The sequence below is a fragment of the Poecile atricapillus genome, chromosome 12 (genome assembly GCF_030490865.1).
Source record: "Poecile atricapillus isolate bPoeAtr1 chromosome 12, bPoeAtr1.hap1, whole genome shotgun sequence".
In the NCBI taxonomy this organism is placed as follows: domain Eukaryota; kingdom Metazoa; phylum Chordata; class Aves; order Passeriformes; family Paridae; genus Poecile; species Poecile atricapillus.
Window position 1 is genome coordinate 13,096,015 of NC_081260.1, and position 24,983 is coordinate 13,120,997.

Genomic DNA, 24,983 nt, shown 5'->3' on the forward strand with positions numbered 1-24,983 from the left:
CAGAACAGTTGAGAATCTGGAGCAAGGGCCCTGCTAGCATGAGTCAAGAAAGCAAGCTACTGGTACTCTGGTGGGCTGGAAATGGCATTCCCCTCCTCTGACGTGGTCACAGGAGGCTGAGCACAGCAAAGCCATCTCTGATGCCTCTGTGGAACTGCCATGGCAAAGTGTGCTGGTTACCACATTTGGGAGATGTTTATCCCACACACAGTGACAGGCAATAGCACCATGGGTCTGGCACCCTGGGCCAAATCCTGGATTGTTCCACAAGTTTCAGCTCAACATCATGAGTCACTAATGCCACCATTCTCCCTTTTTTTTTTTTTTCCCCATAAAACTTTGTTTATCCATCAAATGGGAACAAATACACCCAATACCAGGAATTTTGCTAGATGGAGTCCAGATGACAAGTTCTCAGAAAACTCTGTCAGCTGCTGAGATTCAGATTCAAGAGACATCATCCAATGTTAACCATAAACAACAGGGGCAACAAAATGTCTGGCAGATCTTGAAGTGACACGGGATGCCTGCGCTCCACAACAAACCCGTTTCACACCACAGGAAAGGTCACCACTTTAATCCACTTCTGGGTGGAATGTACACAAACGTCATTCTTCTTCACATCTGTAATTAAACAGCCTCTTGCTTTGCTATCCAGCCCATGTTTATTTTCCCATTTGCTAACATGGTGGATGGTAATATAATATGACACTGAAGGGATACAGGCTGCTACAGGCAGGCTTTCCACCTCTTTCTAGTGATTTGCCTGCAGAGAGCTGGAGCAAAGGGTGGTTGTGCTGCTTGGATCCAGCAGTGATTTCCTTTCTGGATGTGCAGCATCTTTGCACATTGAAACAATAATAGCAGAGGAGACAGTGAAAGGAAACAAAAACAAATGGCAGAAATCCCTAAATGCATTGACTTGTTGCAAGAAGTTGCTGAGGTCTCAGCTGGGCTCCTACAAGGGAGAAGACAGCAAGTAAACTGGAGGTTGAGGCTAAATCTGTACTTCTGCTATGAAAAATCTGGTTTTCAACACTGGTAATGTGCTGGATCACTTGGGAGAAGTCTTCCTTCTCCCTGTGGCCTAAAATGAGCATCTGAAATAACACTGGATAATCTCTAAGGGGGCCCTTCCTTCCCCACAAAATGCTCTCGGATACCAGTGCCAGCTCCCATCCCACCACACAGCACCCAGGAGGAAAAACCCCACACCAGCAAGAATGGTTGTTCCCCTCTCCAAACCTTTTGGGCTGCAGTGCTGGCACATGGTTCAAGGGGAGCCTCACCAGGAGCTGGACATGAGGGCTTTGCAGGGAATGGCACTATCTGTCAGGAAGGACTGTGGGATACATCACTCTGCAGCCCCAAGGCATGGCCGTGTACTTCAGATCTTAGCACGCTCTCAGCAAAACAACACCAAGATGTTTATTTTCAAAAGGATATAATGTTTGACAAAATAAATTATATTTGATTAATACCCACTGCTTTTCTGGGTTTTTTTTTTGAAGGCAGTAAATTTGCTGATTGTATAAACATGCCACAGTGCTTCATCTTCCTATGACAAAATTTCGGTTACCTCATCTACATGGAATGCCCTTAGAAAAATTTTGACAAGCCTATTTAGGGGGTTGCTTGTGGGTTTGGGTTGCTTTTTTCCCCCCCTACTTTTACTTCTTAGGGAGGTCTCCCATGAGCAAGCCACAGGCTGGAGCTGAACAAAATCCACCCTTTCTCTGATATAGGGACCTTCACCATGTCCCTAAGAGAAAACCCAAATTCCCACACTAAGGACCAATGAGCATCCTTCAGTGTCATAGTTTCACCTCATTCCCTTCTGGCTGCAGATTTCATTCCCCCAGTACCTCTATACTTAATTCCTTGCTAAAGGAACAAATAACATACTGGGAAAATTTGTGATTTTGCTGGTGCCCAGCTGAGTCACTCTCAGATGTGGAGCTCAAACTTTAAAATCTCTGGGTTTCTGGGAATGGACACCTGCTTCTAGGGGGTGTGGTGTGTGATCTGGTAAAGTTTTAGCAGTATTTGTCAATCATTAAGCTGCAGTGCTGCTGGAAAGGTCACAGAAATTCTCACCAAGGCACCCAAGTGTTTGGGAACCAAAGGATATTTCTGGGCTGTTTTAGCTTAGGTGAGCTGGAGAGCCTGCAGGGCAGGACTTGTCTGGTGGGCTTGGCCAGTCCCACCACTGAGCTATGTGCTCCAACATAGGAAGGAGGCATCTCAGCAACCCACCTGGCTGTTTGGAGCATTTTCAGTGTGTAGTTTCATATATTTTACTTTAGACACTTATCCAACATCCCATATGTGGTCCCTGCTGCAGCTGCTTATCTCCCTGCTCCCCTGGTGCTTCTTGCCCACCACCACCACCTCCTACCCATCTCACCATGGAGCAGCAGCTGCCAGCAAAGCAGAGCAGGGCAGTCACCTCCTCCTGTCCAGCACAGCCTCCCCCGTGTGCCACCCCACCTGGACCCTGAGCTCTGCACCAACAGAGCACCCTCCAGGGCTGGGGAGCAGCCCAAAAGTGCCCTTCTGGTTGGTGGCATCTCCCTGGCTGTGCCCATAGCTCAGTGTGAACTGGTTTGGACTGAAAAGCAAATCAGAATACCTGACAGCACAGGACTCTCCACATCCCCCTTCTGCAGACCCACAGGAACTTACCCATGTCCAGCTGCCAGGTTTCTCTGATGGTGCTCTCTGCATCCTCCAGGCAAGGGGCATTTTGTTCCAGTTGGAAGCCCCAGTGAAAACAGCCCTGGATCCTTGTAGGGCCCATGCTCCAGAGGGCTTGAGGGCTTTGCTCATTGAGATGAATGAGGAATTCTGAAAATCTCCCTGAAAAATGAAACTGAGACACTCTAGATTTCACTTCCCCAAGCAGCATGAGCTGTAAGCACCAGCTGTTTCTAGCAGCTGTTCAGTGTGTTAGATTTTACCATTCCAGCACTAAACTATTAGTCAATTGATTAATGAACTGGCACTTCCCATCCAACAAAAATATTTTGGTTTTAAATTATAATTTGATGCGTGGTTAGTGCAGAAATACATTACACATGCTAAGCACATGTTTGCATCTCATCACCACCCTCAGACACAGGGAAAGGTGTCAGCTTCATCACCTTTTTAAAGCTGCTTGCCTTCCCCTCCAGGGAATGCAGTGCCTTTACACAGGGGGTGATGCTGCTCAGTCTTGCCCACATGTGGGATGTGCATGGGGCCAGCAGTGTCCAGTGCCACCCCAGTGCTGCCAGTGCAGCTTAAAGGAGCTGCAGAACTGGCCAGGAGACATTAAGGTTAACTGGCAGGAGTGAGGGCTCAACCACCTGACACGGGAAACATTCCCAAGGTTGCCAGGCCTTTATCTGGTGCCAGCACAAGGTCCCAAGCCCACGAGGCACCACTGGGACACGGTGCTGGCATCTGTACCAAGGAGTCCACACGGCCCTGCCCAGGGACACATGGGGGCTGGAGTCACTGACAGCTCAGGACTGGCCCTGGGCTTCATCACAAAGCTAAAAATTATCTGAAAAGGAGTTTTTCCATTGTTTTGCTTTTTTTTCCCAGAAGCACCTTCATGCCATAAACTCCTTTATTCAGCTAAAAACCCAGGTGTTTACTCTGGTGACACACTTTGCTGGCCAGAAGTGGCCACCACTGGTGCCAAAGTCACATCACTGTGTTATCATGGTGCTGTGTGCACAGCTGAGCTGCAGCCCTGGCACCTGCCAGCAGCTCGAGCCCCCTCCTCCTTGACTCATATAAACATCATATATATGATGTGGATACTCATTAATAATAATACAATAATGATAAAAATTGAAATAATCTCAACTGTGTATTAGCAGTTAAACCTGCACGCCCTGGGACAGGATTTGGAGTTCCAGGAACACATGCAGAGGGAAAGTGACAGTGTCCATCTCCTAATGGAGGGGCCCCATCCCATGGCAAGGCGGGCCACAGTACATAGAAGTGATGTAGAGAAACAAACAGGGAAAAAATATTCTTCATTTCTCATTATGAGAATAAAACACTGCCCAAAACTGAACATCAGCCCTACTTCACCTCAATAAGCCAGGGCATTCCTTGCAAATCCCCTGTTAAAACATATGCACAAACCCAGGGCAGAAAAAAATCCAACAGCTGCTTTTTCAAGTTATAATCTGTTCTTTTATAAACTTGGCAGGTAATGGGCTCAAAGGCTGTTTTTTGCAATCTCTGATCATAACAGTCTCCAGCAAGCACAGCTTTGCTGAACAGCAAAGGAAAACCAGGCTCAGCATGCCTCAGAGGGGTCTTCTGCTGAGAAGCATCAGCACTGCACTGTAGTGATGCAAGTGGGAGAGCCCATCAGGCTTTGTGAGACACAGCAAGGCACAGCCCATGCCAGCTCCTCAGACAGCAAACACTGGACTTGTACTGAAAAACTGCTGCCACCCTCCAATCCTGCTGCTTATCTAAGGGAGCAGCAGCACACAGAATATTTCTGACATAATATTAGAGCAGATGATGTCCCTGCACTGGTACCAGTGATACCTGGCAAGGCAGAGGCAGCACATCATCTCTGAAGAAACCCAGCAGCCACTTCCACCCCCAGCACTCCCAGGGGATGAAAGGAAAATGATCAGAAGGGAAGAAGCGATTCAAATTCAAGTGGCACTAATAAAATATTCCCTTTGGTGGAGCAGAGGCTCACGGGCTCAGCCAGCCGCAGCACGGAGAGCTGGGATGATGCGAAGAGCTGGGCCAGAACAAGAGCTGAGCAGCAGGAAGGTGAAGAAATGCCTCTGCTGGCAGTACCATTAGCTCTCCTTGCACCACCCCATGCACCAGGACCCCTCTGACCCAGGGGTCAGAGTCCCAAGAGACAGAGAGGATTGCAGATTGGTTTGTGAACATGTGAAATATAAAATACAAAACCACGTGAAATACAAAACCACATCACAGTGCATGGATGTAAGAAACCAGCCCTCACAGGAACACCATGTGTCACCAGCACAGCCTGAACACCCCCAGCACTAACCCTAGTGTGGGTGGGACACGAGGATTCTGAAACCCAGAGGCCAGGTCTCCAACAATTTACCATCAGGTCATTCTGTGGGTTAGCCCAGATCTGCTCCTTTGCATCAGGAGTGGTGAACCAGGAGTTAAATCTCCATGCAGAGAAGTGGGGGAATCATCTCACCTTCTGCCACAAACCCAAAGCACTTCACACAATTCCAAGGCTTCAAATCAGAGTCAAACAGGTCAGCTCCACCACTTAGACTGGGTCAAGTTTCCACTCTCCAAACCATCTGACTGCACGGTTTGGAATTATCTACTTTCTCCTAAACATAAAGCTGCTGTAAAAGAGGCCTGATGCACACAAATATTTGAAGCATGCACGTGTGTGTGAGGGGGTGTATGCACACATACGTGCACATGCTGCAGCTCAAGATACTGCAGATATAAAAACTCTAGTAAAGGCAGATCTTAAACAGAAATATGCAACCATCTTGGCCAAAAACCAAACCAAACCCAGTCCATTCATTTAATGAGACCAAGCCAAGTCTTTCCCTGGTGTCCCTGAGCTGGGCACAGTTGGTGTTTCCAGGCTGCTCACTCCAGTACAGCACAGGCTGTTGTCTCGTACACACTTCCAGGGACCACTTATAGAGCAACCAATCTTTATTTCAGAGATAGCTTACGTAAAGAACATGCAAAGAAACACATGAGTAAGAGTCTCATCTGCCTCAGGCTCCTGTAAAACCTTTTTCTCTTTCATAGCACAACATGTTGGACAGCCACTGTGCACCCTGCAAAGCACAGCGTGTACATCCCTGCCGTCTGTCCTTTGGCTGGAGCTGTGTTTGCAGGTTTCCCGTGGGAAAGGAGGTGCTTCGCTTCTGAAGAATAAAACCAGCTTGTTGCATGTGCCACCAGGATGCCAGTGGGGATCAGCCACCTCCACTGCAGCGCTTCAGTACCTGGCTGGGAGGTGAGCAGCAAAATCACCTGCAATTTGCCATGATGCAAGTGGGCTTTGTGCCCAGGGGAGCACATCTCCACCACAATCCCAGTGTGTGACAGCTTCTCCTCTACACATCTCTTCTCCTGCCTGATCTCTCTCCCCTGTCTTCACATGCTCTCTGTTATGTTCTGACCAGATTCTCAGGGGTGAGACTTAAATTTGGAGTAAGTACAAAAACCGCTTGAACTACAGAAAAAATCTGTATTAATTCAACTAGGATCAGGGCTATGATATTTGCTGAGGGTATTTCATAAACCATAGGTGTTCTGTACCCCATGCATGTTTGAACAACTTAAAATGAAATATGGTCTTCACCCTAACAGCAAGGGAGACCTCAGTGTTCAAAAACTGCAAGGAAAACAATTGAATATGGACCTGCTTATATTAAACAGGATTATCTTAAAAAAGCACAGTTAGATATTTACTAGTTTGCCATGAACCAACACTTTTTTAATTTGGGTTTTATTTCTGTGAAGAGTCTTGAAAAACTGACTCAGGTAATTTGTTGTGTTTTTGGAAATGTGCATATATTTCAGAAGAGGCTCCAAATATCTTCCTCACTAAAAAAAGGCATGGAGAGACACAGAGTGATGCCGCCAGCAGTGCTCATGGCTGGTGGCCCAGCAGCAGCAGGAGGACCAGGGCGATGCCAGCAGCAGGACTGGGGTGGGTGGCCACACTCCCAGGGTTGCTGCTGGGGACTGCAGCACCATCTTTGCTTTGCTGATTCAGAAGCTGCTTATTTGCAGAGATGTCATCCATATCCAGGTCATAGGCCAGCTCTGAAAGCAGAAAGAGAGAGGCTGTCAGCAACAGGTGGTGTGTGTCAACATTCTGAAACACAGCACATCCAGCCCCCCCAAAAACTGGGGTTCTGGGGGTAACCCAGGCCACAGCTGAGGGCAGCTGGGTCTGGGTGCAGTCAAAGGCATCACAGGTCTTGATGGGCCAGACGAGCTTAGTGAGTATCTTGTCAGTCCTACATCCACCAGTCTCAGAACCCTACACCAAATCTTATGCTTGGAGAGACCAAAAACTCACAACTGTGAAGTGCTCCAGTAAGAAAACACAAGAGATAAGGGATGTGCCTTACTGGAGAGCTACTCCCAAAGAAAACCAGCTGAGTTTTGGAGGCTGTGTTTAGCAATGCAAATTGTGTCTGCTCCCCAGGCACAACAAGGATGCGTGCAGGAGTGAGGAAATCCTGGCGAGCACTAACACTTCCCCAAACCCAGAGTCAGCAGAAGGCCTTGCTCACCAAAGCCTCCTGGCTGTAGGACCTGAGGAGCTCTGCATTCCTGCAATCTTATGTAAGAGTGTGCAAAATATGCTCCTTACAGAACTGAGAACACATCCCATCCCTGGTCCGCCTCATCAAAGGAAGGAATGTGAATGGATCATGCACTCTGGGCATGCTGGTGTTGCAACATGGAGACTTGGAGACAAAGCACATGTGGGATTCAATTCAAGAAAACATCCAGTATAAAAGTTTTGATGGTCCTGGCAGAGGAGCATGACATTAACAGAGGGAAAAGCTTGTGGCAACCCATCACTGGCTGTGAGGGACCTGCTGAGCAGTAACTCACAGTCACCCTTGTCTTGCTGGGTCAGGGAAGAATAAACAAGTGCAAATAGACAATGTGGAAAGACAAGACACCAGCAAATGTCAGGGCCAAGAACAAAGAGAAAAAGGTGTTTTAGGATGCCATTAGCCAGATCTACCTGGGGCATTTGAACCTGACAATCAACTGGAATGGGTGGGTGCACCCATGCTTGTCTCAAGGCAGTGGGGACCTTGCTCCCCTGGTTGTGCTGCTGCCATCTCCTTCTGGGGTCCAGGTTTCTCACACAAATGGGAATGAGTTAAACCTGTTTGTTTTATCCTCAGAGCCTGGCCTTTGGAGTTGGAGGAAACTGGTGGTTTCCATCAGAAGAGACCCTGGCTCAAGCCTTTTACAAGTCTCCTGGATCACTAGCGTGTTGGAAAGGTTTGGATCATCCCACCCCACCCCTGAGAAAGAATCCAAGAGACTGAATAAACACTCTATCTAAAAAATGCCACATCAATCCAATGAACACCACTGCCAAGGCAAACAGGCAGTATTTCTTAATCAAAAAATACCCAAACATTGCAAAACAAAAGCAGAACGATGTTAGCGTGACAAGTGAGTCATCCCAGGCCATCAAAGGGGGTCAGAAATGGCTCAAAGGGAGCAGTTATCCATGCACACAGAGGGCCAGGTGCAAGCAAAACCCGCCTGGAAAATGAATTCTCCAGTAGGATCCCACAAATACTGCAATTCCCCTTTCCCTGCTTTTCTTCTAAATAGTATAGGTATACTGCTGTCCTCTGGCGCTGCACACCCACGGGAAGAGCAGGGGAAGAAAGGTGCCACCTTGAAAGGGATGTGCTGGGAGACTTTCCAAGCACAGAAAGAACAAATCCCTCTGGCATGAGGCATGCTCAGGCTTCAGGGCAGTTTGGGAGCAGCCTGCCTGCACCACCTTATTTTCCCAAGCTCATTTCTGAAAAGTAAATGAAGGGATTTGGAGTTAATAAAATCACAGCAGATTATTTCACAGTTGGTTGTTTGACACAAGACTCCTCAGCTGGCACAATGTTGGATCACAACCTGCCCTAGTGTGTTTTGGAAGGTATTTCCACGTATCACAAAGGGTCCTGAAACCTAAAAGATGCTCCATGGGGTCACAGTACTATCAGGCACCCACATGCTCCCAGACCAGTGATCATAAGAGCTTTTGGGGCAGAATATTCTCTTACTGGACATGCTAGCAAAGCTAGAAAAGGAACTGAGTAACTACTCTTGCCTTCCCTTTAGAAAAGAAATTTGAAACAAAAGAGTGTTTCAGCAAGGTCCTTAACAGCACAAAGGGGTTTGACGGCCCCATTTACAGTCTCCTTCTGGGATGTAATTTATGAGATTCGAGTTCCTGCGAGGTCTCAATGCAGCAGCTGAATCCCCTTGGAAATGTTCAGCCAGGACGTACCAAAATGAGCATTCCAAACATATTCTTTGCGTGGGAAATTTTCAAAATGCTGGGATTTCACCTCAGCTTGAGTAAAGGTAATTTTTTAAATCACGGCATTTCACCCAAATGGGGATGGTGATTCTCTCTTCCCTTCTGGCCAAATTAAGGGAACAGAAACCCTCTTGTCATCAGAGATTAGAGTGCTAATTTCCTCGCCTTGTTTAACTGCTTCAGAAGTTTAGTGCTTGGGTGTGCCGTTTGTTTTCACTGTGCCTCCCATTGTATCCTACTCCTCATTTGTGCCCAACTGTATTTTTAGGAGTGATGGATTTAGCCAAACATCTTTTATTTTGCATTAATAATGGATCTGTAACCCTTGCAAATCCCTTTCACTTAACTTCTAATGACCTTTGCTACATCAGAGGAAAGGAAAATAAAAAGTATGAGCCTCTAACAGACCTCAGCCAGCCGATCCAGGCAATAACAATATTAAAAATACACATCACAGAATCACAGAATTGGTAAGGTTGGAAGGGATCACAGTGAATCATCTGGTCCAAACTCCCTGCTCAAGCAGGGCCATCCCAGAGGACATGGCACAGGACTGAGTCCAGACATTTCTTGGATATCTCCAGTGAGGGAAACTCCACACCCTTTCTGGGCAACCTGCTCCAGTGCTCAGTCACTGCACAGTAAAGAAGTTCTTCTTCATATTCTTCATATGCTTCAGATAGAGCATCAGTTTCTGCCCACTGCCTCTGGTCTTACTGCTTGTATTATTGATAATAAACATATTTCAGATCCAGGAATCCAAATCAGGAAATGTTCCTAACCAGGTAGTTCTTGAGAGGGCTCCATTATGATTTCCAGCTTTTGTTAGGATCCCTGCACCTCCTGCTCCCACAGCCTCCAGGAGTGAAAGAGCCTTGGCCATCAGGGCTGGAGCTGCAGGATGGCTGGTGGGGTAAGAGAAATTAACCTTCTGCATACTCCATTTTGGCCACTTCCACCCTCAACTTAGCCTTCTTGCTGCGAAATAACCTGAGAGAAGCTACTCCTCTGCCTCCCCTCTACCCAGCCACCTTATGTATTAAAACATGTCCACCACTCCAGCTCTGATCACCCAATTCATTGGCATCAGTTTTTCAGCACAAAGTGGCCCTTTGGTCTGCAAAGACTTTCGGGGGAGGGCAGGAAACCAGAAAAATCTGTTTCTGTTTATAATCAGTCAGTCCAGGGGGTATTACCAACAATATGCACTAATTACAAATTCAATCTTCACTCATTTTGGTCCCTCTTGTCCTGTGGGATGCAGATCAGATAATCCCTTTAAAATAATAGTCAATCATTAGCTCTGCTTTTTTCTCCCCCTCCTCACGCAAGCCGAGCGTGCCGTGCCGTTTCCCGGAATCCTCGCACAGCTGGTGAAAGGTCTCCAGCCGCACACAAGCCGGTCCCTCCGGAAGCATCTTTTGTAACCAAAGCCCCTCTAACACAAAGCTGCTGCGCTGTGCTCCCAGGACAGCAACAGCTTCAATGGCCTCGCAGCGTGGAGGACAAAACCCGGCGCCAGCTCCGCAACACGCGCTTTCCGCATCCACAAAATAAAGCGGCGGCATTTTCTCATGGATTAGGACTGGAATTGGGCATACTGACTCTGCACAAGCTTGTTGGGCAGGAATCATTGGAAAGCTCCTCTTGCTGAACCACACCAGCTTTGGAGACAGCTACAAAATACGGCTGAACTGGGAGAAAGTTGGGTTTGAGTTGTGATAAAATGTCCCACGGCAGCTGGCACAGCAGGAGCTGGGAGGAAGGATACTGGCACGTAGCTTTCCTCTGCCAAATCCAACACCGCCCACCAAAACACTCCTTCTCACCCCAAAAAGGACAACATGGCCTTAAGCAAAGAGCTGCTAGCAAATGTCTGGCAAATGACCTCCAAGAGCCCTGCTGCCACAGGATGGCTCGGCTGCTGCCCAGAGCCCAGGGCCAGGGAATGTCATCTCCCAGCCAGGCATCTGGGCTGCCTGCCTGCCAAGCCTGCCCCAGCAGATGGTTCCAGCAGTGACCCAATATAGTAACAGAGCCATAATGGATGGCCAGGCATGAAAACTGCCTCCCTCTGTCACCTGATAGCTCTGCCAGTGCCTCGTGCAGCGGTGACGGGTGTGAGGGGATCCTGACACAGGCAAAACCACCAAGCCTAACGCAGCGTGTTCAGCTGCAGGGCTGCTGTGGTGATGGTCCTGGCTTGCAGATGATGGAAACACCGTGGTGTGAAGGGAATGGATCATGCTTCCAGTGAGCACAAAACACATCAGAGATGTCACAGACAGGTAGGGCAGCTTGGCAAGCTTCTGCATCTGCCAGCATCTGCCTGCATCTTTCCTTCAGGACTTTTTTTTCCTAGGAAAACACATGTTATCATTGCCACTGAAAATTACAATCTCCAGTGTGCATTGCTTTGTTTAATTGTTTTAAAGCAGTGAGCATCTTCAGTGTGAGGAAGAAGTTGCCAATAGTTGCACTAGACTGGCTGTCTCCAAAATAGGACAGGATTTCTTAAAGGTAGAGATGTTTGAGTCAAGCCCAAACTGTTGACTCATTACAAGGTGAAGTGTAAGAGCCTGTGATTCCACAGACCAGTCTGCCTGACCTTGGCTCCCAAATCTCTCCTTTACAGTACCAACCATTTCACTCTCACAGGTGTTTGCACCTGAAATGTAGAACAGTCCAATTTCATCCCAAATGTTTCCTGCTGGAAGACCAAAAGCTCTGCTCGCCTCAGCCTGCAATTGTCTGGTTTTCTCATGCAAACAGCTCATATTACAAACACACCTCTGCCTCCCCAAGACATCACCTGAAACCATCCATTGGGTTATGTGGCACAAACAGCCACAACTGCATGGATACAGCTGAGATTCCCAACATTCTGTTTCTCCAAAACACCTTAAACTCTTCCAAACACCTAGCCAAGCATGGTTTCATCTCATCATGGAGGTTTTGCCCTCTGGCTTATTACCATTAAAATCCTGGAGCACCAACAGGTTTGCCAGTTGTCTTCTTGCACAACGAGCTGCAACAGCCCAGCCGTAGGTGCGGCCGCGCCGGTGTGTAATTAAAGCGCTGAGCCAGGGCTGGCCATGGTGCTTGTGTTGGCACAGATCACTGAGATGGATGTGCAGCATGTGCATGGTCTTGTGCCTCTGCTTTTCCACCTCCTCCACAGCAATTTAGGAGGTGCGGCTCTTGGCAATATGGATTTGGAAAAAAAAAGAAGAAAAAATCCGGCTCAACATCACCCTGCTGCCGTCGGCAACACGGCCAAGACAGCCTGGTATGGCTCAGCAGCAAGGGGTAAAACCAACTTCCTGGGCAGAAAACCAAAGGAATCAGGTTTGGGATGGCTGATTTGCAAACCAAGACTTTTCCCCCGCTTGCCACCTCTCGGCTGTTGGTGTGCCACCGACGGCCCGTGGCCTGCAGCACGTGTTCACCACGACCCAGAGACCACAGGTACCACCACAAAGCCAGGAATGACAGGGGAGGAAGTTCCCCTAGGATCAATGCTCTCAGAAGGCAGCAGTAAATTGATCTGGGGGGATCCAGATGTGAGGAAGGTCCATCACAGTCCCACACCAGGGGTGTGTTTGGGGTACATGAGGCAGTACCCACACCCCGGCTCCCCAACCTCCAGTACTACCACAGAAGTCTCTCCACACACATCTGTGAGCTTTTGATGGGGTGAAGGGACAAAACATCCTCAAAACCCAACAGAGTGTACAGGCACAGGGGCTGCACCGTGACCCCAGTTCCAGCAACCGCTCCTTCCCTCCACCTCGGGCAGAGGCCGGTGGCAAGGAAGGGCCATCATTTATGACCTGGGCCTATGTTTACTTTGCAAATGTACTCGTTACATTCTTCTTTGCTCCTTGGTTTGTTCCAGATCTACCCTGAAGAGAATCTGGCGTCTGCAATTGCATTCCTCGTTTTCTCCTTGGCAGAGCGTGAAAGAGTTTCTGAACTGCACTCGCGGAGCGGAGCCACAAAAACATGTTTAGCAAAATGCACTCATGTAATCTATTAAAAATTAACAAATCTCATTAGCATTATTAATTGGAAGTGGCAGAGTCCCTGTACTTTGCTGCATTACTCTGTTCTGATATCCAGATGTACAGTCCAGAAGAAGAGCTGCTACTGAAAGGAGCTTATAAGAAAAGCACTGAAAATTAGGGAGCTAAACATGTACACCCAAAAACATCTACATAGACAGGAGTCAAAAAATAAAAAGAGGAGTATCTGGAAATAGAAGAGTATGAATAGAAGTGAAATAATTTAAATGGCAGCAGCTCAGGACTAGGTCAAGCAATGGTCCTGCAGGTCCCTCAGTATCTCAGCCTACCCAGACATGGAATCATCTTCTTTCTGCTTGGAGACCTTCAAGATCCAAATCACAAAGAGATCCCTTCTGATCACTCTGCTGTTACCTGAGACATCTCCATACAGCCTTGATTTTGGGAAGTAAGGTTCTAAATGATAGCAGAGCAAAATTAAATATTTCATATTCCCTCTAATGACTGAAAACAACATACTCCCATCTAACTGAAATTTCTCCTTCACGTTTTCTTCCCCAAAAGCTCTTGGAAATGACCAGGAGAGGAAGCTCTTTCTTGCTACATGCTGGCCTCCCACTCTCTAAGCTCAGGACATTCAGGGACATTCAGGCATTAGCAGGACATGACAAAATGCAGTCCTAAGGAAAATGCAATGGTCGCTGCCTTCCAGATGTTAGCCACTAAAAGCAGCCCTCAAGGCAGAAGGCCATTTCTCAAGGCTTGATTAGAAATCTCATGGTGATGTTATGGCACCCAGGAGCATCTGACACCTTCCTTTGTGACTCATTGTGTGTGGAAACCAGACCTGAAGGTGCCCAGGCCACAGAGACCAGGGGTTTGCAGCATTCCTGCTTCAAGTAGACAATCTGGAATGTGCCTCTTCAGTCAGAAGGGACAAGGACTTTGTGGACTCACTGAAAAATCCCTGGATATCCACCAGGCTACAACTCATGATGCCAAGGGAAATATCTTGAGTGAGATTTCAAAACCCAAGAATTTGGGTTGTGTATGGACATTCCTGCTCAGCCCACAGTAGAACTGGCAGGTAGGCTCAGGCATGGTGATATTCCATGCTCCTCTGCTCACCCTGCCTCTGCTCCTGGAGAAATGTCCTGAGTTTCTCTCTGACCCTGCCCAGGATCACTGGCATGGATGGACAGCAAATTCCCCCTGTCCATGCCAGGGGAATGCTTGCATAGTACAGGAGCTGAGGTGAGAGAGCTGCCAAGGGAAGGGAGCCAAGTGGCAACAGCATTGCCTGGCATTTTTCATTGTGTTAACCTGCACAAATAAACAAATAAAAAATTTAAAAAAAAAATTAAAATTAAAAAAATCCTGGACCTACATTAAAACAACATTAAAGTGACTTCAGCCTATAAAAATGGGGTAATGCAAAAGGTCCTGAGAAACATCACCATACCCAAATTTTCCACTTTAGAAGATTTGGGTTCATAGGCTGGAACATTTTAACAGCTTCAGGACATGTTCCCTGCACTGGAAGCAGCCCCAGGAATAGCTCTCTAGTCTGAAACCAGGACCTGACTTTGCACTGCATGGCTGTGGAGAAAGACCCAAATTAAACCCAGCTGCTCACTGGGTTCCTGTAACATCTGACACAAACCCTGGCTGATTTCTGCTCCCTGCTTCCCTCCCAGGCTGAGAGCAAACCCTGACCCCAAAGCCCTGGTGGAATGATGGTGCTAAAAGCTGGATCTGAATGGTGGTGGCAGTTCCAATGGGAATCCCAGTGTCATCCCTGCTGAGCACCAGGACACTGTGGCTGCAGTGCTTGGGCTGTGCTGGATTTCTGCCATCACACTTATGCTCTCCTGGGGGCCAAGGGCCTCCCTGTCATGCCTGGGACCATGCTGGAGCCCAAGGAAACCACCTCGACTGCTCCCACTCCAGAAGGAGGCAGCAAGGGATGGAGGGGATCGGCCCTGGGATTCTGCCTGGGTCACCCACAAGAAGGTGCCAGGGACAGACACATTGCTCATGTGGGAGAGTCCAAATTGTTCTGGGGACACCTCCACTGACCCAGCAAGCAGTGAAACAAGGAGGTGACACCTCGATAGGGCTCCAAGGTCAAAGCCCACAAATGCCTCCTTCTCCATCCCATCTGAAGCAATCATGGCTCTCTCTTAGGAATGTCAAAATCACAGTGGAAAATCAAAATAAAAAGGCTATGTAATCCAGTTTGTAAATCCCTTCAAAATCACAAAATCCTCTCTAAAATGGATTACAGAGATTAGAGATAAGAGTTTCTTGGAAATCAAGAATTGCATTTCAGCTTCCCTCATCTTTTCACTCTCTCAGAAAAAAAGAGTCTTGTTTGTGCCTCCCACCCCACCTCACTTCTTCCCAGCCATCATCCCAGCCTTGGGGAGCAAAGGCAGCTCCCTCCAGCCCCTAAAAACAGCAGAGCTGTTTCTACCAGACTTTGACATAAGCAGTATTTTGGGGCACAATCTGCTGCATGTACCTGAGCCTGTGGACATGGTGCATGAGTGGTAGGAAAACCTGCCCGCAACAGGGAGAGGAGGGCACAGCTGCCAGGCTTCTGCAGGAGTTTTGGTCCATCCCTACTCCAAACAGGCTCCGTGTGGTTGTGCAATGTGCTGCCTTGGTTCTGTGAGCTGCACAACTTGCACCCAGTCCTGTGGGTGCCCAGCAGATAAACATCCTCTTAAATTCAGGGTGGTCTTCTAAAAATCACCAATGTGCCAGTGATGACAGTGCTACCAAGAAGAGAAAGGTCAAACACGTGGGGATGATATGAAATTACTTATCAGCCAAGTCATTATTATTCTGATAGATTAAAATCATAATTTTGTTTAATATTTTGACTCAAGTGTCCACAGTCAATGGTTGTAGGACAATTTTCTGTTGGGAATTTTTATTTCGTGAGAGTTTTTGTCCTTTATTTCTTATTTGGAACAACAACAACAACAACAAAAAGGGATTGCAATATTAGCATTCCCGGCAGAGCACACATTCAAGTTCCTGACCTGTTATTGCTCAAGGACTTCTGCAGCTGCAGATGCCTGTTTGGAGCTACAGTTAGGTCACTTTGAATGATGCTCATAGAATAAGGATCAAAACACTCACAGCTTGATCAAAAGGACATTTTATGAACATTGCAGCCTGAGTTAAGTGCTGATGTGAATACTTAGGTTCGCCCTTATATTACCTCAGCTTGGTTCTAATAAAATTAACACCCTTTTAAATAATGCACTCAATTTTGTTTCGTGGTTTTGTGCCTTATGGCTTTGAAAACATATTCTCAAAACCTTCCCATCGCACTGGGAATGTTTAGCTGTGTTGGGATCTGCAAATCAACATATTTGTACAGAGGAATAATAAAGGTATGGATATGGAAATATGGAAAAATGATACCTTTGTATCACCTGCTCTAACCTGGATTTATCCACCAAAGGTAGGGGGTTTTTTTCTGCCCATAAAAGAGGGTAACCAGTCACACTCTTTCTTTTCCCAGGAAGAATTACCACCTGTAAATAAACTAAAAACTGAACTACAAGCACAAGCAGCGTGAATTCTCCTTTGTAAAGAGACAACAGAAAAAACAAAGCAGGGGAAAATCCAGTCTTTCCTCTGCATTTCACTTGCACATTAGAGGCAAAATGAACTTACCAGTCCAGGACAGGGAATGTCTTATTGGTGCAATACAGCCACTTAACTGTTCTTTAGAGATATTCATCTCAAAAGCCAGAACAGAAAGAGCATTTTCCCCCTTTTATTTATTTATCTTTTTTTTTTTTTTTTTGTGCTAACTCACCTTAGCTGAAAAGCACATTGAGATTGTAATTATGGGAAGGCCTCATCTAGCAGATTTGTAAACTCAGCTATCAGCTTGAATTACTGGAATTAGCAAGGCTAATTTAATGTCACTGTTCAAAATAGCTCAGATTTGGAATTTCTTAATGGCCTTAGGAAAAGGAGTCTTTATGCATACTGCAATCTAGGCTTCATTCTTAGACTAAATTCCTTCTCATAGATTTTGTGAATGCCCTGTTTTGTAGCCAACACAAACTCTGTCCAGTAAAATAATGTAAGGACTCAGAATGAAAAGAGATTAGCTGTTCCCTGCTCCTGTTATTTTAAAGCAGAAATAACTTTGGCTTCTACTGATTCATAGACAAAGCTTGAAATGCAAAGCATGCTCAACTCCAGATTCAGCATGAAAAGGACCTTAAAATATTCCCAAGTGCAAGTAATGGACTTATTAGAGGGATGAAAAGAGGCACTTTTCACAGAATCCCAAGCTCTTTAGTCCTGTCATATCAATAATCTTGCTTAAGAATTTCATTCCATTTACATTTCCTTCCCTTCCAAATATCCTGCCTGACTCCTATGAAATACAACATTTACGCTTTTAAAGTGTTAATTTATTTCTGTTAATGCTTGGTGTTGTAAAATGTCTGTGGATCACCCAGAGCGTGAGTGATGGTGTCACGAGGGGGTGGGACAGGGAGCAATTCTGTGCAGTTATACACCTGAAAATCGATAAATGAGGAGGGAATTTCAAAGACTTGGTTAAAAGCATCTTCTTTAAATAATGGCAGCTGATTGTGCTGGAACTCGACATACCTGCAATCTGTTGCACTCTCCTTTATGTTCATGTTTAACACCCACAAAAACAATGCTGATAGTAAGGAAAAAAAAAAAAGCTTTATAGATATCAGGAAGGAAATTTTCCTAGCTGTCCTAAGATGCCAAAATATATCAATTTTTAACCCAGTTTTCCTAGACTTTGAAAGATGGTTTACTCTAAAGCTAGCACGAAGCAACTAGTGACACTTTTCCCTCTTTGTTCAAATAAATTGCTGAAAAACAAAGGGAATTCAGGAACAAATCACAGAAGTCTGTGTGGGCATAGCAGGAGACAGAGATGTCCCCTTTTTAAGGAGTGAGGGGACTTTTTTTCCCCAGTTTGGCTCCTGCCCCCAGGACAATTTGCACAGACTAGGGACTGTCAGCATGGAGGGGAAACAAGATGTTTTAGGCTACATCTGCCCTCCACAGGACAGCACCAGGGGACCAAAAGACCCCCAAACACTGACAGGACGAGGACCCTGAGATGGCCATGCCTGGCCAGTGATGATTTCCATAGACCAAACCAGATTTCACACTGCCCAAGAGACCCAAGGGTCTCAAAGCACACCATAGGCATTAATTACACCCTCCACTTTGAAGAAATTAATTAAGCACTGAAACCTTCTGGTCCCTGAGAGCCAAGCACAAGCCTCCATTCACTAATGGCTAAAACTGAGCCGAGGTTGTGACGAGGTTTCAGGAACACTGATGGGAGAGCTGAGAAAAGCATCTCTGAGAGCCCTGAGCCACCCTGGAGCAGCAGAATCCTCCCCCTAAGATACTTCTAATTCCTCTGGACACGTCCCAGCAAGTCCCCCTGAGAAGCAGCCGTTCGAGGCTGGGCTCTGAATCACTCTATGGCAAGGCATGGAAAGCTGAGACACCAGGGAGCCGGGAGGGCGAGGGGCAGCCCCATCCCACCCTTCAGTCCCTGCTTCTGAGGATTCCTCACAAGTCCCTGACATTAGCAGTCATTTTTTTCCTAACAATGGACTGGACATTATGAGACATCCACGTGCCAAGAAGCAACAGGAGCTCCTCACAGCATCCTTGTTGCTTCCTTGTGTGCTGCTGGGCTGCCGTGTGACCCGTTCCTGGGTGGGACATCCTCCAGCCTCATCCTCCCAGCTTCTCTCTTGGAGTCTGAAACACAGAGTGCGTGCCCTTATTTCTGATGCCTAGCTCTGAGATCCAGGAGAACTCTGAATTTCATATAACATGAAATTTATGGGCATGTTTTCATGGTGATACATGAGAACAACTGTTAAAGTTAGATAGAAAAGCTAAGAGTGTGTGTAAATTAGAGATTTTTCTTAAGTCACTGGGTGAAAAAGTTAGTTTAGCGTTTAAGCTAGTTTAGAAAGCAGAAGACAAGATGGAGGGTTTAGAATGTTGTTTCTTTTCCTTCTTCTTTCTTCTTCACATTCTTCTTCTAGAGTTTTTTGGGTAATAGTAGGTGATTGGATAGAAAATGCCACAGTGCAGCACACAGGTGATGGGTCATTGGGTCATTAAGAAAAATCATATATGTGTTTATTGTTAATTGGATAAGTATAAAGATAAAAGAACTGCATCGTTCAGGGCCATTTTGTGCCATCAGAGCCAAAATGAGCCAGGTTGTGGTGAATTAAACTTGTGCAGAAAGTCTGGAGAGACCTGCCAGGTTTTGTCATAACATCCTAATAAACATGAGAAACAATATCCTAACAGGCTTTGGAGTTTTTGTCCTGACCCAGAGAACTGAAATAAGCGGGACTCCCCAGCAGGAAATATCCCCAAGGAGCTGAGCTCAGAGAAGCTGAGAAATCCAGGAGTGAAAAGAAGTGCAGAAGAGACATAGCAGAATCAAGAAAGAGAAAAATTAAAAACAGAATCAAAAAAGTTATACTTCTCCAGCTGAAAGAGCCATGCCCAGCAGACCCATGGGAAGCAGATCCATGGGCAAGCACCCCAACATGCAGGGGATGCTCCAGAAACCACCCTCACAGTAGCATTTGCTGAGCTGGTATCCTCTGCTAGAATAAATCCACACATGTGACATGACCTTGGTTGCTCCTGCAATGCTCTAGTAAAGAAACAAAACCCTCTCTTGCCTCCTGACTCCCCTGTTTTGCTCCATTCAGGCTTGCTGGATGCCTCCCTGTCTCTCCAGCTGCCTGGATGTCTCTGTGTCCTCTCAGAAGCTGAAGGAGCCATTTGCCCAGGGTACTCACAATGGATTTAGAGCAGCAGCCTGCCAACCCACAGGCATCTGCTGTCACTGTTCCTTCTGCAACAAATGCCTGGATAAAATAGGTGACAAATGCATTAAAAAAATGTAATACCTGTTCTGCAGAGAGCTGGAAGGCCATAGGGGGATTGCCAGCCCCTGCAGCCAACAAAACGTGGTGGCTGTGCTGGAGCTTGGGCCTGGGAAAGCCATTAAGACCACATGGGGTGTCAAATTGTAACAGGAGTGCTGGGCTTGCAGGGCAAGCAGGAGCTGGGCAGGAAGCAAATTCCGAGAGACCAGACACAACAGGAGCTTCTCAGAGCACACTGAGTCCCAAAAACTGAGCAGGTGAGCAGGCACACCTGAGCTGCAGGTCCAGCAGAGGCAGGGGCAGAATCCCCCATCCTGCTGTGGGGAGATGCCCAGAGCGGGATCCCTCGGGGCAGGGCTTGCTCTAGGGGCTGTATCTGTGAGCTCTGCTTTAGGGTTAGTGCCATCCTGCAGTCATCCAGGACAATCATCCAGGTTTCAATGGGATGGAGGGGATTTAGGAGCCTCCAGGCAATCCCATATAGTGCTCCCAGTTACCCTTTATCCTACATAACAGGAGCATTTTTATGGACAGGCTTCTGCTCCTTAATGTATCCAACTGGTCAGGGTAAACCTTAGTTATTAGCAACCAAAATCAGGCTCTAACCTCTTGCTTTCTAACCCAAGCACAGCAGTAATTTTTGTTCAGTGTGTAGCAATATTGCCTTGCTATGTCCTTATTTTGGGATTTTTTGGGGTGTACACAGAACCATTTTTCTTTTCTCCACATTTTCTAATGAGTTCTGGCGGTAGGAAGTTGTTTGTAAATCACACAGGTATTTGTTTTACTGGAAACATCTGCTTTGACACATTTGTCTTTTAAAAAAGGCCAATTTTTTTTTTTTTAAACAAAGGTATTAAGCTGCAATGTAAATTGGGCACATCTGTTTATGAGTCACTGCAATAGCACTGCCTCTAGTGCACCTCCAGATCACATGCATCTCCAGGGGCCTGATCCAGCAAATTAGAAACTCACATTTTACTGTGCTCCCTTTTCCATCACTCCTCTTCTGAGAGCATTTCTGCCTGATTTAATAAATTAAGGCCACTAAATAAGAGAGACCTATTTAGTGTCTACTAATAATATTAGGTGTCTGGCCCAGCAGACACTTAAGTATCAGCAAGAGACTTAAGCTGGTGCTGAAGCTCCCAGGCACCTGAGGGCCAGGTTCAGTGGAATAATTTACAGCTGGGAACTCCAGGTTGCACCAGACTTACTCTGCCCACGGTGCTGTACCAGCTCTGCTGCCTTCAGCTGCTCAGGGCTACCACAAAGAACATCTAGAGAAGCCAAATAGAGGGAAAGACATCAGCTGAATCTCCAAGATCAAAACCTGACCCACCAGCTGGAATTTATTCACTGGAAGCAAGAAGGTCAGCAGACCTGGGGGACTGGTCTGAGGCCCAGGAAAAACCATTTGGCTCCAGTGACTGCAGGCTGGAGAGCATCCCTGATGATTCTGGGGTAAATAAAGCCAAGGTGGGAAGAGGGGAATCCAAACCAGCAAGGAGATGTCTGGAGAAGGCAGATTCAGGACCTCCATCCCCACAAGAGCTGCCAGACTCCAGCTGTCCAGGGCAAAGCTTTCTGACTGTCACCAAAGCCCACACCTAAATAAAGCTACAAGAGTCAGGAAGGGACATGGAAGGTGAGGGTGCATCAGATTCCCTGAGAACAGGCACTGGAGCACAAGGGAGGAGCTTTGCTTGTACAGGGAAGGGGAGAGGAGAGCGTTTTGGGTATAAACACATTCTTTCACATTCTCTGCACATGCTTCAGCAGTGATTTACGTGGACAAGAGAAGAGATACTGCAGGCTGTGTTCTGTGATGACTCTGGGGAGCACACAACCTTTTTTTTTTTATTTACTTTTCTCTGGAATGATCTACAGAGAACCAGAAGAGGACAAGCAAACATACCAAAGCTGCAGAGCAGCCGGCAGAGAGTTATCAAGGAGACAGAGGATATTACTCAGATTCTGATAATAACCACCGGCTCCCACCTGCCAACTGCAGGCTGTCTGACACAAAAAACTCCAAAAACAGGCTGGAGCAGATGTCTGCCTCCCCATGCAGGAAGCGTCTCCAGTATCCATGAGACACAAGCAAAATAGCTTAGAGTCCAGCAATTTTACAGAGACTGGAGATAACTGAATTCAAACAGGAAGGAGGGAGAAAAAAAAAACCCAGTAAAGCAAAAGGATATGTCTCACATTGCAGTTGTAATTTACATTTTAGAAATCCTGCTGGGACTCCTGCACTGGACTGAGGCAGTGACAGATGCCCTGGCAATCTGTCCAGCTGCCAAAGCTGATGCTCAGCAGCCAGCAGTACCTGCCACTGCAACACATCCATCCCCACACGTCACAGAGCCACCAAGGGATGCAGCAGCACTGTGGGCACTCAGTGGGGCACAGGGTCCCTCAGCACCCAGCAGAGTCAGCCCCAGGGCACCAGCTCCCACCCACCTGCAGATGGGACACACAGAAAGGGCACTCTGAGGAAGGAAGGAGTGGGAAAGGGAAGGTGCTGCTGGGTTTGCATTCAAGCTCTGTGCTGGGCACAGGAGGGAAAGGCAGAGCATCATCCCAGGTCCCATGGGAAGTGAAGAACAAATGAAAAGCATGAACAGACAGCAAGATGTCACTGAGAGCCCCAAACACCATTGAAGACACTTTCTGAAACAACAGAAGCTGGTCAGCATGCCAGATTTCCATTCCCATAAAAGAGGGGGAATGTGCTACTTCTCCAGAGCAGAACAAAAACAAAACGTGTCCAAATTTTTTGTTGTTTAAATAAAAAAAAATTTAAAAGGCAAGTTGACATACCACTCCAACAAAGTCCAATCAATTCATTTTTATTTTTTTCCCTGTGGTATAATTAAAAACATAATTTTAAGCAGACTTTTAGACAAGAAGCTGCTGTGGAGTGAAAGCAGACAGCATTACCTTGTGCTTCAGGCTGCTGCTGCTTCACTTCCCTGCTGCAAGAGCAGAGAAAGATGTTTCCATTTATTCCAAAACAAGAAAATCCCATCCAAAACTCCAGCATGCTTCACTGCCTCCCAGTTCCAGCAGAGGCAGTTTGCAACACAGTCTCCCATCAGAAAGTTTCTGGCTTGCCCTAAGAGCAACGAGAGGGGAGATGAAATTTTGAAGCCAGGGCACTTTTACCCCAAGGAAGATGTCCCAGAGACCCAGAAAAGCTGGCAAAGACAGCAGACTCCAGAACCACTTGGTTGCCTGAAATTTGTTCCTGTGGAAGAAACCCATCTGGGCCCTCCTTGGAGCTGTGAGAGCCCCAGGGCAGGAACGCAGGGAGAAGGCAGAGCACAGAACGTGGCAGTCACCGCGTGGGAAGGAGGACATCCCTCCCCTAGCTCACAGCTCATCCATCCCAGCTCCAGGGGTCAGGGATCTGCTGGAGATACACCTGGGAATCAGGGGAGCCTGTGCTCAGGCAAACACACCTGGTTCAGTTCATGTTACTCTGGTGTCAGCCCCAGCAGATGTGTGTGCACAGCTCAGGGCTAATGCACAACAGCCGAGGAGAGCTCCTGCCTGACAGATGATGGATGCCCTGTTTCTGGAGCACACCGAGCAGTGTTGACTCAGTAATTGATCCTGTCCTGGTAATGCACCGACTGATGAGTGATTTGCAGGCCAGACCCAAATTCATACTATTTTCACTTGCAGAGTGAGGGGTGAGAAGACAGAAAGAAATGAGGATTAAAACACCAGGATCCTAGGAGGTTTCTTCGGAGAAGCATCCTTCTTCCCCTTTCCAACACCTTTTTGGCCAGGACTAAAAAAGAGGCTGCTTTCTGGGCAGGTCTGTGTTTCTTCTGGAGACCAACAGCAACCAGCAACAGGCTCTGTGGTCAGGTCTGTGCACAAGTCCAGCATGGGCTGCCCACTACTTTTGAAAACCTCATCTCAAGTAATGCCTCTTCATCCAGATCCCAACACCTTCCAGATATTTATCTCAGAGCTTCATTTAAGCAGACTTGATTATTTCACAGATGCATACATTTATATTTATGGAAAGATGTAAAAACTGATTTTCAAAATGCAGCGCTGCCGTCTGCAGCGTGTAGGGACCTGTTGGATCCCAGGTCCATGCAGACTCTCATTCAACCACATCTAAGTAAACAACAGCTCCCCAGAGCCCCTGGTTGCTGCCACAATGCCATGCTGCTCGTGCTGCCAGGTCATTGCCACAATAACCACCTGCACAAAAACAAATGCATTTGTCCAAATTTGAAGAGGGGAACCAAGAGGTCAGGCTTTTTAAGGCAGCCTGGAGAATTTGAGCATTCCCTATCTTCTTCTCTATAGGGTTCAAAATGTGCTCTGAAAGTTGTACCTGAAATGTTTCCAGTGAGTGAGGGTTTCCATGATCCACCTGACACATCATCTGTTCTCCTGGACATCTCCAGGGCAAGAGGATGGACACGACTGCAGCAGCCACAGCTGAGAGTCCAGGGCCTCCTCCTGTGCACTTCCAATGAGACAGAGCCCCCTGGTCCAACATTCCTTGTGTTCAATTCATAGCTGTATCTCCCCAAGACACTTTTTGGGCAGACTTGTTTTATAGTCCTTGATGGACCCTGGTCCTGGGAACTCGTCTTCTTTTGTCACTGAAAGGGACCTTAAAGATCATCTTGTTCCACCACACTTGCCATGGACAGGGACCTTCCACTAGAGCAGGTTGCTCAGACCCCATCCAAGCTGGCCCTGAGCACATTTTCTGGGAACAGGAGCTGCAGCAGGCACGGGGCAGGACAGGGATGGCCCAGCCCTGTGCCCACAGCACATGCTGTGATGTTTGCCAGCTGAGTGCTGCCACACTGACACAAGTGCTGGGCACACACATCAGCCAGGACAGCTGGGACACACTCCAGGGCCAGAGCCCTCTCCCAGCAAAGC

At 47.1% G+C, this 24,983-nt stretch overlaps 1 protein-coding gene across 2 annotated transcripts in view; it reads right to left on the reverse strand.

Annotated features, from left to right (window-relative positions):
- Window positions 1-5,670: 5,670 nt before the first annotated feature.
- Window positions 5,671-24,983, reverse strand: part of GPC3 (glypican 3) — a 141,591-nt gene continuing 122,278 nt past the window's right edge. For both annotated transcript variants that reach the window (XM_058847850.1, XM_058847851.1), the window contains exon 8: window positions 5,671-6,813. In XM_058847850.1, coding sequence (XP_058703833.1) covers window positions 6,638-6,813 — 176 coding nt within the window. In that variant the 3' untranslated portion in view covers window positions 5,671-6,637. The remainder of the gene's footprint in view (window positions 6,814-24,983) is intronic.